Consider the following 19,181-nt stretch of genomic DNA (forward strand, 5'->3'; position numbering starts at 1 on the left):
GTCAAGTGTCAAGAGGGAAAAAAATAGGGGCTGGCTATGGGTGAAAGAGGGAAAATTAGAGTTTTTTTTTTTTATTTATAAATAAGAGAGGAGGGTAGTAGTAGTTAGAATCAAATGAAATTTGGGAAAGGGAAGTAAGTTAAGTGGAAAAAGAAGGGAAGGAGGTAAATATGAGTAGTGGAGAAATTTAGTGAAAAAAAGGTATTAGGAGTTATAGATCAGTGGCTAGAATTAAGTATAAATTGAGAGGGGTTGTATGCAAAGGGGCTCAGGTGATTAAGTTCATGATATTTGTGTACAAGAGCAAGTCCAGGTATCTGTAAAGTAGACTTTTAGGGCAACTTTAAATGGGTGGGGCTCTGTGATAGATCTGATTGTTAAAGGTAGCTTATTTCAGTGGATAGCGGGAAGATAGTTGTAGATGGTTTCACCAATTGATTTTTTAGGTTTGTAGATATCAAGGAGGTTTTGGCTGGTGCTTTTATTTTTTCTGTTTGGGAGGTAGTAATTTAAGATGTTGGAAAGGTTAGGGCAGAAGGAGGGTTTGTAGAGGATGGAGTGGATAATATTAAGTTGATAGAAAAAACATTGATTGGGGAACTCAAGCCAGTTCAGTGTTTTCAAGGCCAGGCAGTTGCTGGGATTTAAGTTGAGTGTTGGCAGTGAATCTAGCTATTTTGTGATATGTATTTTCCATCTTATTCAGTAGTGTTGCCTGTAGGTTAGTGAGGATTTGGAAGCCATAGAAGAGACTAGGTAAGAGGTAAGCAAGAGAGAGTAACCGTCTTGCCTCTGGTGTGAGATATCTTTTGTTACATTATAGTAAGCCAAACCTTTGGTTAATATTTTGATACAGTAATTTATATGAAGGTTGAACTTTAGTTTATCATCAGTTATGACCCCTAGTAGTTTGGTATGGGATCAACATTGTTGATGGTGTTATCTAACGAGGTGATAGTGAAGGTCGAGGTGTTATGAGATGGTGATTTGGGCAGAACTAGAAGTAGTTTAGTTTTGTTAGCATTGAGTATTAGCTGGTTATTGGTTAGCCAGGTCTCAATATTTGTGAATGTTTGCTGGGTTTTGGAAAGCAGGTCTGAGAAATAATCAGAGGAGGTGATGACTGTAGAATCATCTGCATATTGGATGATAGTTGAGTTGGGGCAGGATTTATAAAGATTGTTAGTAAAAATGTTGAATAGAAGAGGTCCTAAGATGGAGCCTTGGGACACACCTGTGTTGGCTGGCAGAGGAGGGGACAGTATAGAAAGTCATCTAACAGATTGTTGCCTATTGGACATGTAGCTGCTGAACCAAGAGATAGTGGATGGGGACAGATTAAGTTCTGTTAACTGAGAAATGAGCAAAGCATGAGACACAGTATTAAATGCCTTGGATAAGACCAGGAATAGGCAAGAAACTAGTTTATAATTGTCTCTGGATTGTGCAACTGTATTGGTATAAGCGATGAGAGCAGTGGAAGTACTATAGTTTGGTCGAAAACCATGCTGAGTGGGTGTGAAAAGGTTTTCTAGTAATATGTGGCTATTTCTGTGGGAGACAGGTTAGGATCAGGGCTGGGAGATAGTGGGTTACCTGGAAGTAAGATCTGGTTAATTTACTTCCAGAAGTCCCTAGGGTTATTATTGTGATTACAGGTGGATTGTGAGTAGAAGTTTCTTTTATCAGATGCTATCATTTTTTAGTTTTGTTTCTAAGTTCTTTATATTTTTGTAAGTCTGAAGGAGACTTAGATTTAGTCCATTTTTTCCACATTAGATCTCTGACATGGCTAGAGGACATATATATATATATATATATATATATATATATATATATATATATATATATATATATATATATATATATATATATATATATATGGGTCTACTGCTTTTCATTGAATACCACATATTTGAAAAAGAGCAGTAGACTGCTCAGTTACGCGAAAGTGCACTTATTCGAAAGTGCACTTTCGCGAACTCAGCTTCTACGAATGGATCGCACCACAGTGGAGGACAGCAGGAAAACATGCTATGTCCTCCACTGTGGTGTGGTAGTTACAGACCTTAGGGTTAGGGCATGGGTCATGGTAAGGGGATTGCCCTACTAGCTAATCCCTTACCATGACCTGCACCCTAACCCTAAGGTCCATAACTACTGCACTAAAATCAGTAGTAGCCCATTCGCTGAAGCAGGTTTCATGAAAGTGCACTTTCGATTAAGTGCACTTTCGCGTAACCCAGGGTCTACTGTGTGAGTTCTAAGAAGTGTATTTTTGAACTTATACAGTAGACCTATATATCTATATATATATATATATATATATATATATATATATATATATATATATATATATATATATATTTACACCTTAATCATTGGTACATACCAATGGCCAATGAGAAATTAGTCGATATACATTCACCACGATGTCTATTCTCTTATCGCATGGGCCGCACTATAAATTCTTATTTAATGCATTATAAGCACTTCTCTTCGACAAACACTCAACAGGTCACTTTATTTGGAGACAAATTAATGGGCAGTATTCCCTGTGGCCATTGTAGGGCTTGTGCATGTTTTGAAAACCAAAGAATTTACTAGTAACAATACCTCAAAGATATACCAAGTTCACACTTTTGGCAATTGTAGCAGTGACTGGGGTATATATTTGGACACATGTTTTTTTTCCACATTTTATGTTGGACAAACATCTCGGCCACTGAGATTTCAGATTAGTGAACATCTCAGTGATATTAGAAACAAAAGAATGTCCAATGCACTCTATAAACATACTATGACCCATACCACTGCCAAATTTACTATTATAGATACAGTCCATGGTAACAAAATGTGTAAAACAGGATGGCATACTATTTTAAATGAAAAAGAATCCACTTGGATTATTAGACTGGGGAGCTTTGTTTAAGCTTGGCCTCAACGAAATGAGTTAAGTTGGTATGCACCAATAGGATCAGTACTCACATTAGGTGTTTTACTATTTAAAGGATATGTCATTTAAGATGTGTTATAGCACTGAAGAAGGCTTTATTATTGCCGAAACTGGTTTGCTTTGGGTTGCCACAATAAAATAATATTTATTCCTATCTTGCTTTGATGCTGGACTATTTTTGTGTACTTCTGGTGATTTTGGTAGAGTCCATGCATCTTGTCTTACTTGCATGGTTTAGTGTGTTTTACAGTTGGTTGGATCAGCACTGTGGACTCCTGAGAGATAGATGGATTTACTGCAGTGGCGGTTACCTTTTTGAACATATTGATGAGTATAATGCTCCTTTGACATCCTGTTCTGGTTTGGACTAAATGGTGAATTTGGGGTTTACATTAAACACGGTGTTACTGGTTTATTGCCCAACTTTTACAAGTGAGCTGCTGTTTTCTAAGCCGTATTTCATTTCAATCAAACGGCTTTATTTTTCTTATCGGCTATCTTGCATATCATCGTGGAGGGGCTGAATGGACTTTTTATACTAACAGAATAAGGTACACCCGTCTAAATTCTCTTTACTGTATTGAGGGCTGAGCCCTTCAATGTATGATCTATGCAATTGAGACATACGTGTTTGAAAATATACTGTTTTGGGCCATACCAACAACCTTATTCATAACAAATATAATTATTTTCGTTTGATGGACTATTGCATTACTTAAAAGGGTATTTGGACTTAGTATGTGGCCAGAATTCAAGCTTGTGGAATATTACAATGTGTGTTTATACACGACAGGCAGTTTTTAGTCTTCATGATTGTTTGTGAGACGCCATTTTTTACCAAGGATTACAAATGTTTTGTGGTATCAACTGTTATTGGGTGCAATCTAAGCTTGGTTATTATCAGCAACCACTGATTCTAGACTTTGGTCTCTATACACTGGGCCTGACTTTACTTTTTATGAAGTACCATCATAAGTTGCTAATCTTCACATATGAGACATTTATTTCAAAGAACGGACAGTGGTTTTGATAATGAGGACCATTAGACTTGAAATTACGAATTATAACTCTGTGTTTGTCCCACATACCTCTTTCGGTGGGTTATATGAGTCTTGGATCTACAGCTTGATTCATCGAACTAACTTGGCTATTCGTGTATTTGGACTTTTATGACATAAACATGATGTTTTACATGGTTTTTCTTCTCCACAGTTGATTTGTTTATTAATATTAGCAGTTAATGTTCGATACCAGATATTTTTGTCCATCTTTACTAATGGGTTTTATATACACAATTGTTTCAATATTTAGGGCTACATTATAATGTTGTGCTTTATGACATATTAGTATACTATGAGTTTGGTTTAACCTGACTTTTTTCTAGGTACTTAGTGGTTTCTTTATACTAACTGCATGAAACCACAAGCGACCAGCAAATTACAATAGTAAACACCATGAGCAATAGCAAAGTATTCCTTTTATTAGTAAATTAACATATTCCATAAATTAACATATTCCAGACCGGTTTCGGCTATTCAGCCTTTCTCAATGGAAAAAAGTTTTGAAGTGCAGAAAAATTCTCCAATATATATAGAGAGTAATCCCAAACCAAACAAAACAGTGGTATAACCCAACCTAGTGGATGGAGTATTCAAATACATGTAATACCTCCTCAATGAACAACAGTGATTTAATTATATGCTGTTAAAACAGCAGTTCCATGTAATACAGTGTATTGGGAAGATCAAAACAATATATATGTGTAATCTCACAAAACAATAAATATATCCTTATCAGAGCAAAAAACATACAAGGGATAAACCTGAATAATATATGGCAATTCATGAAACAAAATATAAACAAATACCTATTGTCTATACTGTATGTAATATCCACATTCTAAACATGTATTATTGTACACCACAAATTTGATATGTTTGAATATACTAAATATTGAATTGAATATACAGATAGCTAACATCTGCTAAATATAAATAATACTATGTATTATATATATAGTATTAACTATCACAAAAATATACAGTGTAAAGTAGTGTATAGATACCTATGTAAACAATAGTTGTTAACTTCTAAATATGCTCTAAATATTTGAATAAGACATATTGATATTTTGTTTGTTCAAATTGAAAAATTTTAAAAAACACTATCATCTCCATTATATTCCAAATATTCCATAGTTAACATCTAGATGTAACACTGTGAAATACTTATTATTATAAATCTACTGGTTATTAAATAATTTACAAATGATCATTCAGACCCGGTGGAAATAAACCCCCAAGGTTGGTAATCCAATATTGTTCTTTATGATTCAAAATCGTGTGCCAACCTTTTTGGTTACTTCTATCCCCAATAATTTTGTCAATAACCATGAACATAAAATGAGCATTACGATGTTTGCTAGTATGCCTATATAAGGCGTTTGTTTTTTTTTTCTCTTGATTTCACTTTTGTGTTCTATCATGCGTATTCTTAATGATCTTGATGTCTGCCCCACATAAAATGCAAAGTTTGGTTCTTTATACTAACAACAGCCATTCATGCTTGTTTGTGGTTTATAGTGTTGAAACAAGGGTATCTTCAGGGTATGCCAATGGATATACACTACATTTTATTTTCAACCATACGTTATTATAAACCAGATGGGTGGTGTGAAGCTTTATGATTCATGTGTATGTTACTGAGCCAGGGACCATAAGAGACTGCTCTTCAACTTTATACTAATTTTACTGCTCAAGGAACACAATACGGGCGGAGACGACAGTCAACTTGTAGGTGTGGTATAAGCATAAATCGAAAGGACATAATACTTTTTCAGTCTATTCATGTGAAGAGTTAGCATTATATCTTTTACTTTTTTCAAGGCAGAGATGAAGGTCGGCCTGTTTGGTGGTGTTCCATTGCATCAGTCTCATACTTGGATCATTTACAATTGGATAACACACCACATTGATTATTTAAAACAAAAGGAAATTTTATGAGTGTGGGTCTTCACCATTGGCTTGTTCTGAGTTTTACTCTATATATACATGTACATCTATTGGGGACACATATTATTGTGTGTTAATATTCATGGTTTTTGGTGGGATATGGTTGTATTTGGCATTTGAGGAACCATAATTTTTAACTCTGTGTATTTCAGGTAAAGGAATCTAATATATGTGTTTGGCTCAACATTAATTCATGCCCATTTAAGGAATCAGTTATAATTAATCTAATTTTTTTTTAACTGAATAATTGTGTATAACCTAACTAACAATTCAGTTATATACTGCTTTTGAGTCTAACTAGGGAATTCAAGGTTTAGTGACACAATTGAATTTGGTACAGGTTTAATATATTTTAGCATTTAGTGGGTGGCCATATAACATGGATTTATCAAAATTATTGATGGGTCTTTTGGCAGACCGCAATGACTTGGATGTTTTTGGGCTAATACCTTCATGCCCAGACAACTGAAGTATGGATAACAATTATTCAGATAGCTTATGTGCTTCTCTTTTTCAGAAACTCACAAAAAGCATGAGAACGTTAAGATCTAACCTTTGGCATTTAAAATTATTTAAGGCCTACAAACTAAAAGATATTACCCCACATGGGTTAAGAGTGCGGATGCAGCCCCTGGTTAGTCAGGTAGATGATTTATTAACACAAGATTGGGCTCAGGCCCAGGATAAGGCCTCCATGATGTTTGTTGATGACCTCACTTCCTATTATGAAAGAACCATTGATCAATGTATTCTGGAGATAAAAACACAATTGTGATGAGGTTAAAGGTTATGAAGGCGAAACCTTCTTTACCAAACATTTGAATATTTTGGCCAAAGACTTATCCTCTTTGGAACAACAACTCAAAAAGAAAAAGATACAGAAATTCAATAGAGATATATCAGACTATGACAGAGGGAAACCATTTAGTACACACAAGAGTGTCCATTTCCAAGATATAGGACAGAAACAGGTTAAGAAAAGAAAAAGACCCAGATCCATACCTAGGAACAAGGGTAATTCCTATGGGGGAACTTCAGACAATGATTCTTCATCTGCCCCTGAGATAGAATCCATCTTAATCCAGGAGTCCCCAGATGCCAAGAGAAGACCAACCAATGGCCCTTTAGGGGTAAGAGACATGGGGGGCAGGAAGCATAGAGCAAATAGAGCAAATAGACAACATTCAGCAACTTTTGGATAGGATTTTGACAAACTAAACACCACCAATAATGTACACAACATTTCTCCACAGACCCTGTCTGACACTGAAATAAATCTTTTGAATAAGGGCCTTAATTTTGTCCCTGCTTTTTTTGTTAATGAACATGATCTTGTGATTGATATTAATGACTTTTGCAGAACCCTGAATCTCAAATTGTTCTTTTCAGACACTGATCAGACTCAAAGATCTACTGGGTTCTGTTTTCGTAAATCCAACTTCATGCCACCCATGGACAAACATGTTTCAATTTTCAAGGAATGTGTTCTCAAAGATTTACACTTTAATGGCAATGTACAGGACAATATAAAACAAAATCTCACCAAACAGGAACAGGTGGCTCTGACCAGACTCAGTAACAATCATGGTCTAGTCATTTTACCAGCTGACAAAGGAGGGTCGGTAGTCATCATGGATTGGTCCATGTACCACACTGATACCAATCAACAACTATCCAGCGGATTGTTTTACATGCATATGCCACTAGACCCCACACTTAAATTCAAAAAGATATTGACCAGTTTTTGAAACTGGCACAAGAGGAAGGCATTATTAGTCAAGACATTTGTTAGCAACTCACAATCCCAGATCCAAAGTCCCAATATTTATACCTATTACCAAAAATACATCCTACCCAACCACCAGGGAGACCAATAGTTTTGGGTAGAGGATCTCTGATGGAACCATTATCTGCCTTCCTGACAAAATATTTACAGCCACTATTATCCATGGTTAGGGCCAGGATCAAAGACACCACTCAATTTTTACAAATTATTAATGATACTCAGTTGGATCCAGGTTGGCTATTATGCAGTTTAGATGTCACCACCCTATATATGAACATTCCTCACTGGGCAGGTTTAGAAGCCATTCAGTTCTGGCTAGATAAAGCCAATTTATACACTCCGGGATTCAACACCCTACTAATTTGCCTAACGGAACATGTTCTTACTAAAAAGTCTTCTACTTCCAAGGGAAGTGTTACTGGCAAGTTAGAAGCACCACTATGGGGGTATCTTTTGCCTCCATTTATGCGTATTTGTTCATGGGATACATTGAGGAGCAATTGATCTATAATACCAGCCATAATAAATTTTTGGACACAATAGACATCTGGCGTCGATATTTAGATGACTGTTGGATGGTGTGGAGGGGGGATGTAACCTATGTACAGGAATTTGTACAATACTTAAATGAAAATAAGTGGGGTATTCAATTCACCTTGAACTGGGATTATAATCAACTTACGTTTCTGGATGTTAATAATATTTGGAATAGTGATGACACACTCATGACAGAAGCTTTTAGAACATTCCCCCAATTCAATACCCTTCTTCATGCAACCAGCCACCACCCTCCTCACATCATCCATAACATACGTAAATCTCAATTTCTGCATATTAAATACATTTGCTCTACTGATCAAGCTTTTTTGTCTGGCAGGAAGGATTTATCTAATAGATTTCTCAGCAGAGGTTATTGAGATGATAACATGCACAAGGCTTGCTCCTTTGCAGCAGGACAAGATAGGGATGTATTGTTACAATACCGTCACATATCTAGTAACAGGGATAAACAAGCACCCCAACCTGTTTGTTTGGTAACACTTATGTACGCAATGCAGACACATTTAGAAACATTATCAATAATCATTGGGACATACTAATAGTCAATGAGAAATTAGCTGATATACTTTCACCACAATGTCTATTCTCTTATTGCAGGGGCCGCATTATAAATTCTTATTTAACTCATTATAAGCACTTCTCTTCAACAAACACTCAACAGGTCACTTTATTTGGAGAGAAATTAATGGGCAGTATTCCCTGTGGCCATTGCAGGGCTTATGCGCATGTTTTGAAAATCTTAATAATTTCTGCACTGAAATAAACATTATTGTGTTATCCATCCTGCCTGCCTGCTGTTTGACACTGGAATGAGTAACGTTTGTGTCTTTAAGAAACATCCCTCTGCTTCCTTTTTAAGTACAACTTCTGGTTTGAATAGGCATTAATGACCAAGGAAACAGATTAAATAGCAAATGCAGATAGTAGCCTAAAGACAAAAGTTAACTCATAAATTAAATGACATATATCAAAGTATTAATCAATAGGCAGGCATTGGGGGTATTGGAGATTTATTCTATTAATCAACAGGCAGGCATTGGGGGTATTGGAAATTTATTCTATTAATCAGCAGGCAGGCATTGGAGGTGTTGGAGATTTATTCTTGATCTAAATTAATCAGATTTATGCAGAATTGAATAAATCATATATAACACTCCACACACATCCTTTTGCTGTGAATTAAATGCAAGGCCTGCCTGCAAAAAAAAAAAGAGCACTTTCTATGACCCTGGGGACCTGTGACAGTCATGTTACTACTGGGAAAGTTCCCATGCCATACATTTATTATTTGCAGATTTCGTTTATGCTGATCAATGAAATGTTCTGTAAACACTCATAGTGTAGTAGCACAAACATCATAATGTTCTGAATACCTTCATGGTATAATAGCACAAACAACATAATGTTCTGAATACCTTCATGGTGTAATAGCACAAACAACATAATGTTCTGAATACCTTCATGGTGTAATAACACAAACAACATAATGTTCTGAATACCGTCATGGTGTAATAACACAAACAACATAATGTTCTGAATACCGTCATGGTGTAATAGCACAAACAACATAATGTTCTGCATACACTCACGGTGTAATAGCACAAACAACATAATGTTCTGAATACCTTCATGGTGTAATAGCACAAACAACATAATGTTCTGAATACCTTCATGGTGTAATAGCACAAACAACATAATGTTCTGAATACCTTCATGGTGTAATAACACAAACAACATAATGTTCTGAATACCGTCATGGTGTAATAGCACAAACAACATAATGTTCTGAATACCTTCGTGGTGTAATAGCACAAACAACATAATGTTCTGAATACCTTCATGGTGTAATAACACAAACAACATAATGTTCTGCATACACTCACAGTGTAATAGCACAAACAACATAATGTTCTGAATACCTTCATGGTGCAATAGCACAAACAACATAATGTTCTGAATACCTTCATGGTGTAATAACACAAACAACATAATGTTCTGAATACCGTCATGGTGTAATAACACAAACAACATAATGTTCTGAATACCGTCATGGTGTAATAGCACAAACAACATAATGTTCTGCATACACTCACAGTGTAATAGCACAAACAACATAATGTTCTGAATACCTTCATGGTGTAATAGCACAAACAACATAATGTTCTGAATACCTTCATGGTGTAATAACACAAACAACATAATGTTCTGAATACCGTCATGGTGTAATAACACAAACAACATAATGTTCTGAATACCTTCATGGTGTAATAGCACAAACAACATAATGTTCTGCATACACTCACAGTGTAATAGCACAAACAACATAATGTTCTGAATACCTTCATGGTGTAATAGCACAAACAACATAATGTTCTGCATACACTCACAGTGCAATAGCACAAACAACATAATGTTCTGAATACCTTCATGGTGTAATAGCACAAACAACATAATGTTCTGAATACCTTTGTGGTGTAATAGCACAAACAACATAATGTTCTGAATACCTTCGTGGTGTAATAGCACAAACAACATAATGTTCTGAATACCTTCATGGTGTAATAACACAAACAACATAATGTTCTGAATACCTTCATGGTGTAATAGCACAAACAACATAATGTTCTGAATACTATCATGGTGTAATAGCACAAACAACATAATGTTCTGAATACCTTCATGGTGTAATAGCACAAACAACATAATGTTCTGAATACCTTCATGGTGTAATAGCACAAACAACATAATGTTCTGAATACCTTCATGGTGTAATAACACAAACAACATAATGTTCTGAATACCTTCATGGTGTAATAACACAAACAACATAATGTTCTGAATACCTTCGTGGTGTAATAGCACAAACAACATAATGTTCTGAATACCTTTGTGGTGTAATAGCACAAACAACATAATGTTCTGAATACCTTCATGGTGTAATAACACAAACAACATAATGTTCTGAATACCTTCATGGTGTAATAGCACAAACAACATAATGTTCTGAATACTATCATGGTGTAATAGCACAAACAACATAATGTTCTGAATACCTTCGTGGTGTAATAGCACAAACAACATAATGTTCTGCATACACTCACGGTGTAATAGCACAAACAACATAATGTTCTGAATACCTTCATGGTGTAATAGCACAAACAACATAATGTTCTGAATACCTTCATGGTGTAATAGCACAAACAACATAATGTTCTGAATACCTTCATGGTGTAATAGCACAAACAACATAATGTTCTGAATACCTTCATGGTGTAATAACACAAACAACATAATGTTCTGAATACCTTCATGGTGTAATAACACAAACAACATAATGTTCTGAATACCTTCATAGTGTAATAGCACAAACAACATAATGTTCTGAATACCTTCATGGTGTAATAACACAAACAACATAATGTTCTGAATGCCTTCATGGTGTAATAACACAAACAACATAATGTTCTGAATACCTTCATGGTGTAATAGCACAAACAACATAATGTTCTGCATACACTCACGGTGTAATAGCACAAACAACATAATGTTCTGAATACCTTCATGGTGTAATAGCACAAACAACATAATGTTCTGAATACCTTCATGGTGTAATAGCACAAACAACATAATGTTCTGAATACCTTCATGGTGTAATAACACAAACAACATAATGTTCTGAATACCTTCATGGTGTAATAGCACAAACAACATAATGTTCTGAATACTATCATGGTGTAATAGCACAAACAACATAATGTTCTGAATACCTTCATGGTGTAATAGCACAAACAACATAATGTTCTGCATACACTCACGGTGTAATAGCACAAACAACATAATGTTCTGAATACCTTCATGGTGTAATAGCACAAACAACATAATGTTCTGAATACCTTCATGGTGTAATAACACAAACAACATAATGTTCTGAATACCTTCATGGTGTAATAACACAAACAACATAATGTTCTGAATACCTTCGTGGTGTAATAGCACAAACAACATAATGTTCTGAATACCTTTGTGGTGTAATAGCACAAACAACATAATGTTCTGAATACCTTCATGGTGTAATAACACAAACAACATAATGTTCTGAATACCTTCATGGTGTAATAGCACAAACAACATAATGTTCTGAATACTATCATGGTGTAATAGCACAAACAACATAATGTTCTGAATACCTTCATGGTGTAATAGCACAAACAACATAATGTTCTGCATACACTCACGGTGTAATAGCACAAACAACATAATGTTCTGAATACCTTCATGGTGTAATAGCACAAACAACATAATGTTCTGAATACCTTCATGGTGTAATAGCACAAACAACATAATGTTCTGAATACCTTCATGGTGTAATAGCACAAACAACATAATGTTCTGAATACCTTCATGGTGTAATAACACAAACAACATAATGTTCTGAATACCTTCATGGTGTAATAACACAAACAACATAATGTTCTGAATACCTTCATAGTGTAATAGCACAAACAACATAATGTTCTGAATACCTTCATGGTGTAATAACACAAACAACATAATGTTCTGAATGCCTTCATGGTGTAATAACACAAACAACATAATGTTCTGAATACCGTCATGGTGTAATAGCACAAACAACATAATGTTCTGCATACACTCACGGTGTAATAGTACAAACAACATAATGTTCTGAATACCTTCATGGTGTAATAGCACCAAACAACATAATGTTCTGAATACCTTCATGGTGTAATAGCACAAACAACATAATGTTCTGAATACCTTCATGGTGTAATAGCACAAACAACATAATGTTCTGCATACACTCACAGTGTAATAGCACAAACAACATAATGTTCTGAATACCTTCATGGTGTAATAGCACAAACAACATAATGTTCTGAATACCTTCATGGTGTAATAGCACAAACAACATAATGTTCTGAATACCTTCATGGTGTAATAGCACAAACAACATAATGTTCTGAATACCTTCATGGTGTAATAGCACAAACAACATAATGTTCTGCATACACTCACGGTGTAATAGCACAAACAACATAATGTTCTGCATACACTCACGGTGTACTAGCACAAACAACATAATGTTCTGAATACCTTCATGGTGTAATAGCACAAACAACATAATGTTCTGAATACCTTCATGGTGTAATAGCACAAACAACATAATGTTCTGAATACCTTCATGGTGTAATAGCACAAACAACATAATGTTCTGAATACCTTCATGGTGTAATAACACAAACAACATAATGTTCTGAATACCTTCATGGTGTAATAGCACAAACAACATAATGTTCTGAATACCTTCATGGTGTAATAACACAAACAACATAATGTTCTGAATACATGGTGTAATAGCACAAACAACATAATGTTCTGCATACACTCACAGTGTAATAGCACAAACAACATAATGTTCTGAATACCTTCATGGTGTAATAGCACAAACAACATAATGTTCTGAATACCTTCATGGTGTAATAACACAAACAACATAATGTTCTGAATACCGTCATGGTGTAATAGCACAAACAACATAATGTTCTGCATACACTCACAGTGTAATAGCACAAACAACATAATGTTCTGAATACCTTTGTGGTGTAATAGCACAAACAACATAATGTTCTGCATACACTCACGGTGTAATAGTACAAACAACATAATGTTCTGCATACACTCATGGTGTAATAGCACAAACAACATTCTCTCACATCTGGTTAGGTGTGCCAAGTACTCTTCTGTTGGTAGCAGTACAGCATCTTTTATCTCCTTTCACTTACAAATATATGAGCCTCTAAAACCAAGACATAATTATAATGTGCAATTTTTGTTAGCCAACTTAACCCAGTAGACAAAAGTGTCCCTTTTCAGGAGTGACCCTGGAGCACTGTCTGGTTAAATGAGTTGCTCAACAGACAAATTGAACTGGAAGGAATCACACTCTAAAGCCTTGACAACACAGAGCAAGCCAAAACCCTGAACTCTGTGCTATATTGTTCTGTATATCTGACATTTTACTTCATGTAATTATTAAAGCAATAACTGACAATGTGGTGTGGTATATTGATGATTTACCCATGGCTGGTGTGGTTTAATCATGGGGGTGAAGCCCGAGTGATTAAACAAAGGCAACCATGGGTAAATCTTCAATATACCACAACCATGGAGTTGGTTATTGCTATTATGCAATGACATTATTTAAGAAAAAATACTTTTCTTAAATAATGTCTTTGTATAATGGCAGGTTACTGTTCTTCCACCGGTTGTGGTATACTGCTTTTCGTTTTGATGCACTATGCATGCGTATGGGACTTGCGTTCCAATGCATACCCAGTGCATCAATGCTTTGAAACGGAAGCAATGGAGAAACAAAAGTCTCTGTTGCTACATTTTCTCTTTTATTTTTTTTTTAGTTGTAAAAAAAAAAAAAAAAGGTTTTGGGGCACTTTATATCAACGGGAAAAGTCTGGGCGACTGGACCTTTTTCCATTGGTATATTGTGGGATTTACAACGGGCACACATGTTTTCAAATAGTAATAGGGAGTCATTGTATAAAAACCAATAAGTAATAGCAATTAGTGTCTCAAAATAAAATTGCATTGTGCAACCCACTCAAGTCAACAGAAGAAATGACAAAATCTTGAGTTCCTAACATTGTCAAGCAAATATTGGTGTAATGGCCTTTTTGAAAGAAATCAGTTAGAAAGAAGTTGCCACACTTTTCCTTTGGGATGCAGCATTCTTACAATCAATTAACAACATTTTCTTGGAAATTATTTTCTTCTTATGTAATACAAACTAATCATTATGCGAAAGTGTGTGAGTTGACTGAAGTAAACAATCAAAATGCCTGTTGTAAATTCAGGATTGTCTAAAGCAACAAGTCTGTCTAGCTATAGATACTCAAAAGAGAAACAACAACTACCATTAAGCAGAGAAAAACAAATGAAAAAATTAAGAGGTGGTAAGATGTTCATGTCCATGCTCTCCAGAAGCATACCGACCAAATAAACCCACAAAATGTACAAAAAAATTTGCTTTAATTCATCCTCAGGACATTAACTCTTGGATTCAGAAAGGTTATTGCCATCAGTAAATAGGACGTAGGACTAGTGATAGCAAATTCCAGTTTAGAGAAAGCCCTACCACAGTGTTTTTACATGACAACGAGTCATGTGGTCTACCCTGGAAATGCCTTCAGTGATTGATTTACACAGCCTAGTGAGTCATACAACCACTCGGCTATCTAAATCGGTTTACCTTTACAACAGCGAAACACAGTGGTGCGATTGCTCATATAAGCGAATCGTAACCATGAAAGTCATAACAGCAACAATTTTACATGTTCGAAAATCAGCAAATCAAAAAGCAGATTCACTAATTTTCTAATATAAATATTGAAAAAAATGTAATGAAGTGTAAAGAGGGGGCAATTACCCTGCATCCCCCATGTAGGGGGGATGCACCCCCCACACACCCCTACTTTAATATTCTAACTCCGAGATCGCACTACAGTGTGGAAAGGGACCATTTTCCGATCCCCACTATAGTGCAATCTGCCCCAAAATGACAAATGTGCAATGAGTGAATGTCACTGTGCATTTGCTCATTGCACATTTGAAACCTTTTTCTGTTCGGCGTTTGCAAACTTTGCAAATGGCCTTTCGGACAATTGTTGTTTACCCTTGTGCAATACGCATACATGAAAGTAAACCATCTAAATCAACCCTGCTGTCCATGTTATTTAACTTAGCCAAAAATTCACATTAGAGGTGAGTGTCAGTGATTATAGTGGAGAAGTAATGGTGGTGTGTGTGTGTGTGTGTGTGTGTGTGTGTGTGTGTGTGTGTGTGTGTGTGTGTGTGTGTGTGTGTGTGTGTGTGTGTGTGTGTGTGTGTTTGTCTATGTCTATATCTATATATGTGTGTGTGTATTGCTGAGTATGTGAGTGCACGCAGAGGTACATGAATTTGTATGAGTATACGTATGTTTAGTGGTCACAGTGGAGTGTTAGTTATGGGTTGGGTACAACATCTTTGTGTGTGTGTGTGTGTGTGTGTGTGTGTGTGTGTGTGTGTGTGTGTGTGTGTGTGTGTGTGTGTGTGTGTATGTGTGTGTGTGAATAGCTGAATGTGTCTCTGAGTGTGAAGACTGGGGTTTTGTTCTATGAGTGTCTGCATGGAGGTCTGTTAGCAAGTGTGTTTGTGTATGTGTGCATGTGTGTGTGTGTGTGTGTGTTGTGTATGTGTGCATGTGTGTGTGTGTGTGTGTGAGGGGGTGGGTTGTCTAAGCTAACATGCTACATTAGCCACCAGCAATGATTACTTCAGCAAAGTAATAGCTAGTTCTTGTGGTAATCACTGAATGACTTGGAGACATTCACATTAGCTGATAATGAGGTATTTCCTCATTGCAGCTAATGTGTCTCTGAATTGCAGATTTCCATGATCTCGTTTAATTGCCTTTTTCACCACAACCTTACTCTTTATGAATCCTGCCATAGGAGTCTACACTTGTAACATAAATAATAGAACACATGAACTCTCTTGACTCCTAAGAAAAAAGGAGTCCAAACTGCATTTACTGTAATACACTGTTCCAGCATTAAAACATACATGTCCAATACATGCCATCCTCAGCTTTAGAAGATGGCAAAAAAATGACTACACAGAGAAGAAGTTCCAATATACAATGTGATTACTTACAACAATTAGCCATTTACTTTCTTTCTTCCTTTCTCTCCTATGATGTCATACTCCTGTATGAGTGTAATGCAGGATTTACCCATAGCTGGCTTTGTTTAATCACTCAAGCTTCTCTCTCATAATTGAACCTTGACAACCATGGACAATCCCCGCACACCCATTGGTGGGATATTGCTTAAATGCCCTATAGTAACTTTAAAGAGCTGTCCTAGACCCATAAAAAATGCTGTGTGAAATGTTAATTGCAGTCATGGCAGTATACTTAATAAATATATTACAGACATTTGTTGTGAAATGGAAATGCTGCATTTTTAAAGGTGAAATAACTTAACAGAAATACCATTCTACGTACATGTTCTGATGTGAATGCAACCAGCCGAGGCAGGGCAGACATTCCTTTCTCTTTAACTTCTGGGAACATCTTGAATCTTGCATTTAACATGGCATATAGATTCGAAATGGCACCACCTAGAGCAGAAAAATATCTATTGCTTCCATTTCAGTTTAACAAATATATGCTGTAGTTATTTCTTCTTATGCATTGTACCAAAGTAGTTTATCTGTTATATTTCAGAGATATATAATTTTGGAACAAATGAGTTTTGTTTGAACTGACAGTTATATGTATGGTTTATTTTAATTAACCACACTTTCTTAGAAGTTTATTTTTCTTAGAAAGACCTCTGCATTGAATAATGATATACTTTCATGAAAGACTTACTGTAATAATTTAACAATATGATTTTATTTGGAAAATAAAAAGTAATTTATCAATGCTGATGGTTTGAACTTTTGCAATAATCATAATAATATGATATGATATCACACTATCAAGGGTACCTTCACAATGATAAATGCCTGCTGCCACATTTCTGAGGTACTCTAAAAAGAATAATGTGTAAACTTGCAATAACATTCTTCTCATGATATACTGTTGCCAAATTAAATGAAGCCTCAGAAACGGACATTTTTAATTTTTTTTTTTTGCTGTTTAGTTTAGTCTTATGAAACCATATTGCAAACAAAGTACCCCAAGATTTCACATCATAGAGCGGTGATTTTCCACAATGGACAAACACATATCTGAAAACAGTCCAAGAAAAATAGAAGAACATCTGAAAAAGATGTGTTCACATTTTTATGACAAATAACCATAAAACTGACAAAATATCATGGGAGTATTCACCAAAAGAAATGCAGACTCATAAGATGCTCATAAATGTGTTTGTTTGTACTCTGTGTATAACCCTAACCCATTTCATGACCTAAGCAGATTTTGTTTTCCAGATCTTATCCAGAATTTAATTTTCACACCTCTGACAATTTACCCTTTATACAGAAGAATGGATTAATATAGCTGTTTCATGAACCAGCGTGCCTTAACTAGCCTTCTGAACAGATCAACACAAAACATTAAGTACTATTCTAGGTAAAACCACTTGGCAAAATGATTGTTGCATACTACTGCAATGGGGAATTTCTAGAAATGCATCATGGTACTTAACCAAGGTAGCAGTTGCCTGTTAAAGGATGAAATGCATCCTCAGTGCAGGTATGAGCGTGATTATCATATAAATCATATTATTAAATGTAGATGGGGAATGACATGAGCATGTTAAGTTTATACGCTTCTACATATCCCAAACTGTACTTGGTTATCTGGGGCCCTCACTCTGATATAGCCCAGGCCATATATTATGATCTTCTATGGTTACATCAGACCAAGGGTTCAAGCAAAAGGCTGACACTGCTGTGTTACATCACTAAACAATGAAATGGTTATCTAAAGAAGCTTGTCTAATCTTTGTCAGTAGTCAGGCAATGTCTATATATAACATATCTTCAGAATGGAGGTGGGAAATGTCGTATTATATAATACTTTACTTCAAAGCCAGAGAAATGATAGGGCTAATTAACTAAGGGCTGATTGACCGGTGCTATCTTAGATTTCTGGTTGGAAGGGATCCACTTTTATTTACAAACAAAACATTAAATGTATTTATTTCAGGTCTAAGAAAATGAAGGACTGGGAATAAATTATGGCAAATGAAGCTTGGGGTATTCACTGTTAATTTAAATCAACATACATCAAGCAAGCAATAATGCACCACAGGGTGTGTGTTAATGGGTAATTAATGCC

The 19,181-nt window shown here is 35.5% G+C and overlaps 1 protein-coding gene across 1 annotated transcript in view; it reads right to left on the reverse strand.

Moving 5' to 3' along the window:
* Positions 1-19,181, reverse strand: part of GAD2 (glutamate decarboxylase 2) — a 747,960-nt gene that overhangs the window by 434,133 nt on the left and 294,646 nt on the right. Inside the window, exon 7 of the mRNA XM_044066149.1 lies at positions 17,394-17,509. Coding sequence (XP_043922084.1) covers positions 17,394-17,509 — 116 coding nt within the window. The remainder of the gene's footprint in view (positions 1-17,393; positions 17,510-19,181) is intronic.

Source organism: Protopterus annectens, chromosome 3.part0, assembly GCF_019279795.1.
Source record: "Protopterus annectens isolate FY-2018-M chromosome 3.part0, PAN1.0, whole genome shotgun sequence".
Lineage (NCBI taxonomy): Eukaryota > Metazoa > Chordata > Ceratodontiformes > Protopteridae > Protopterus > Protopterus annectens.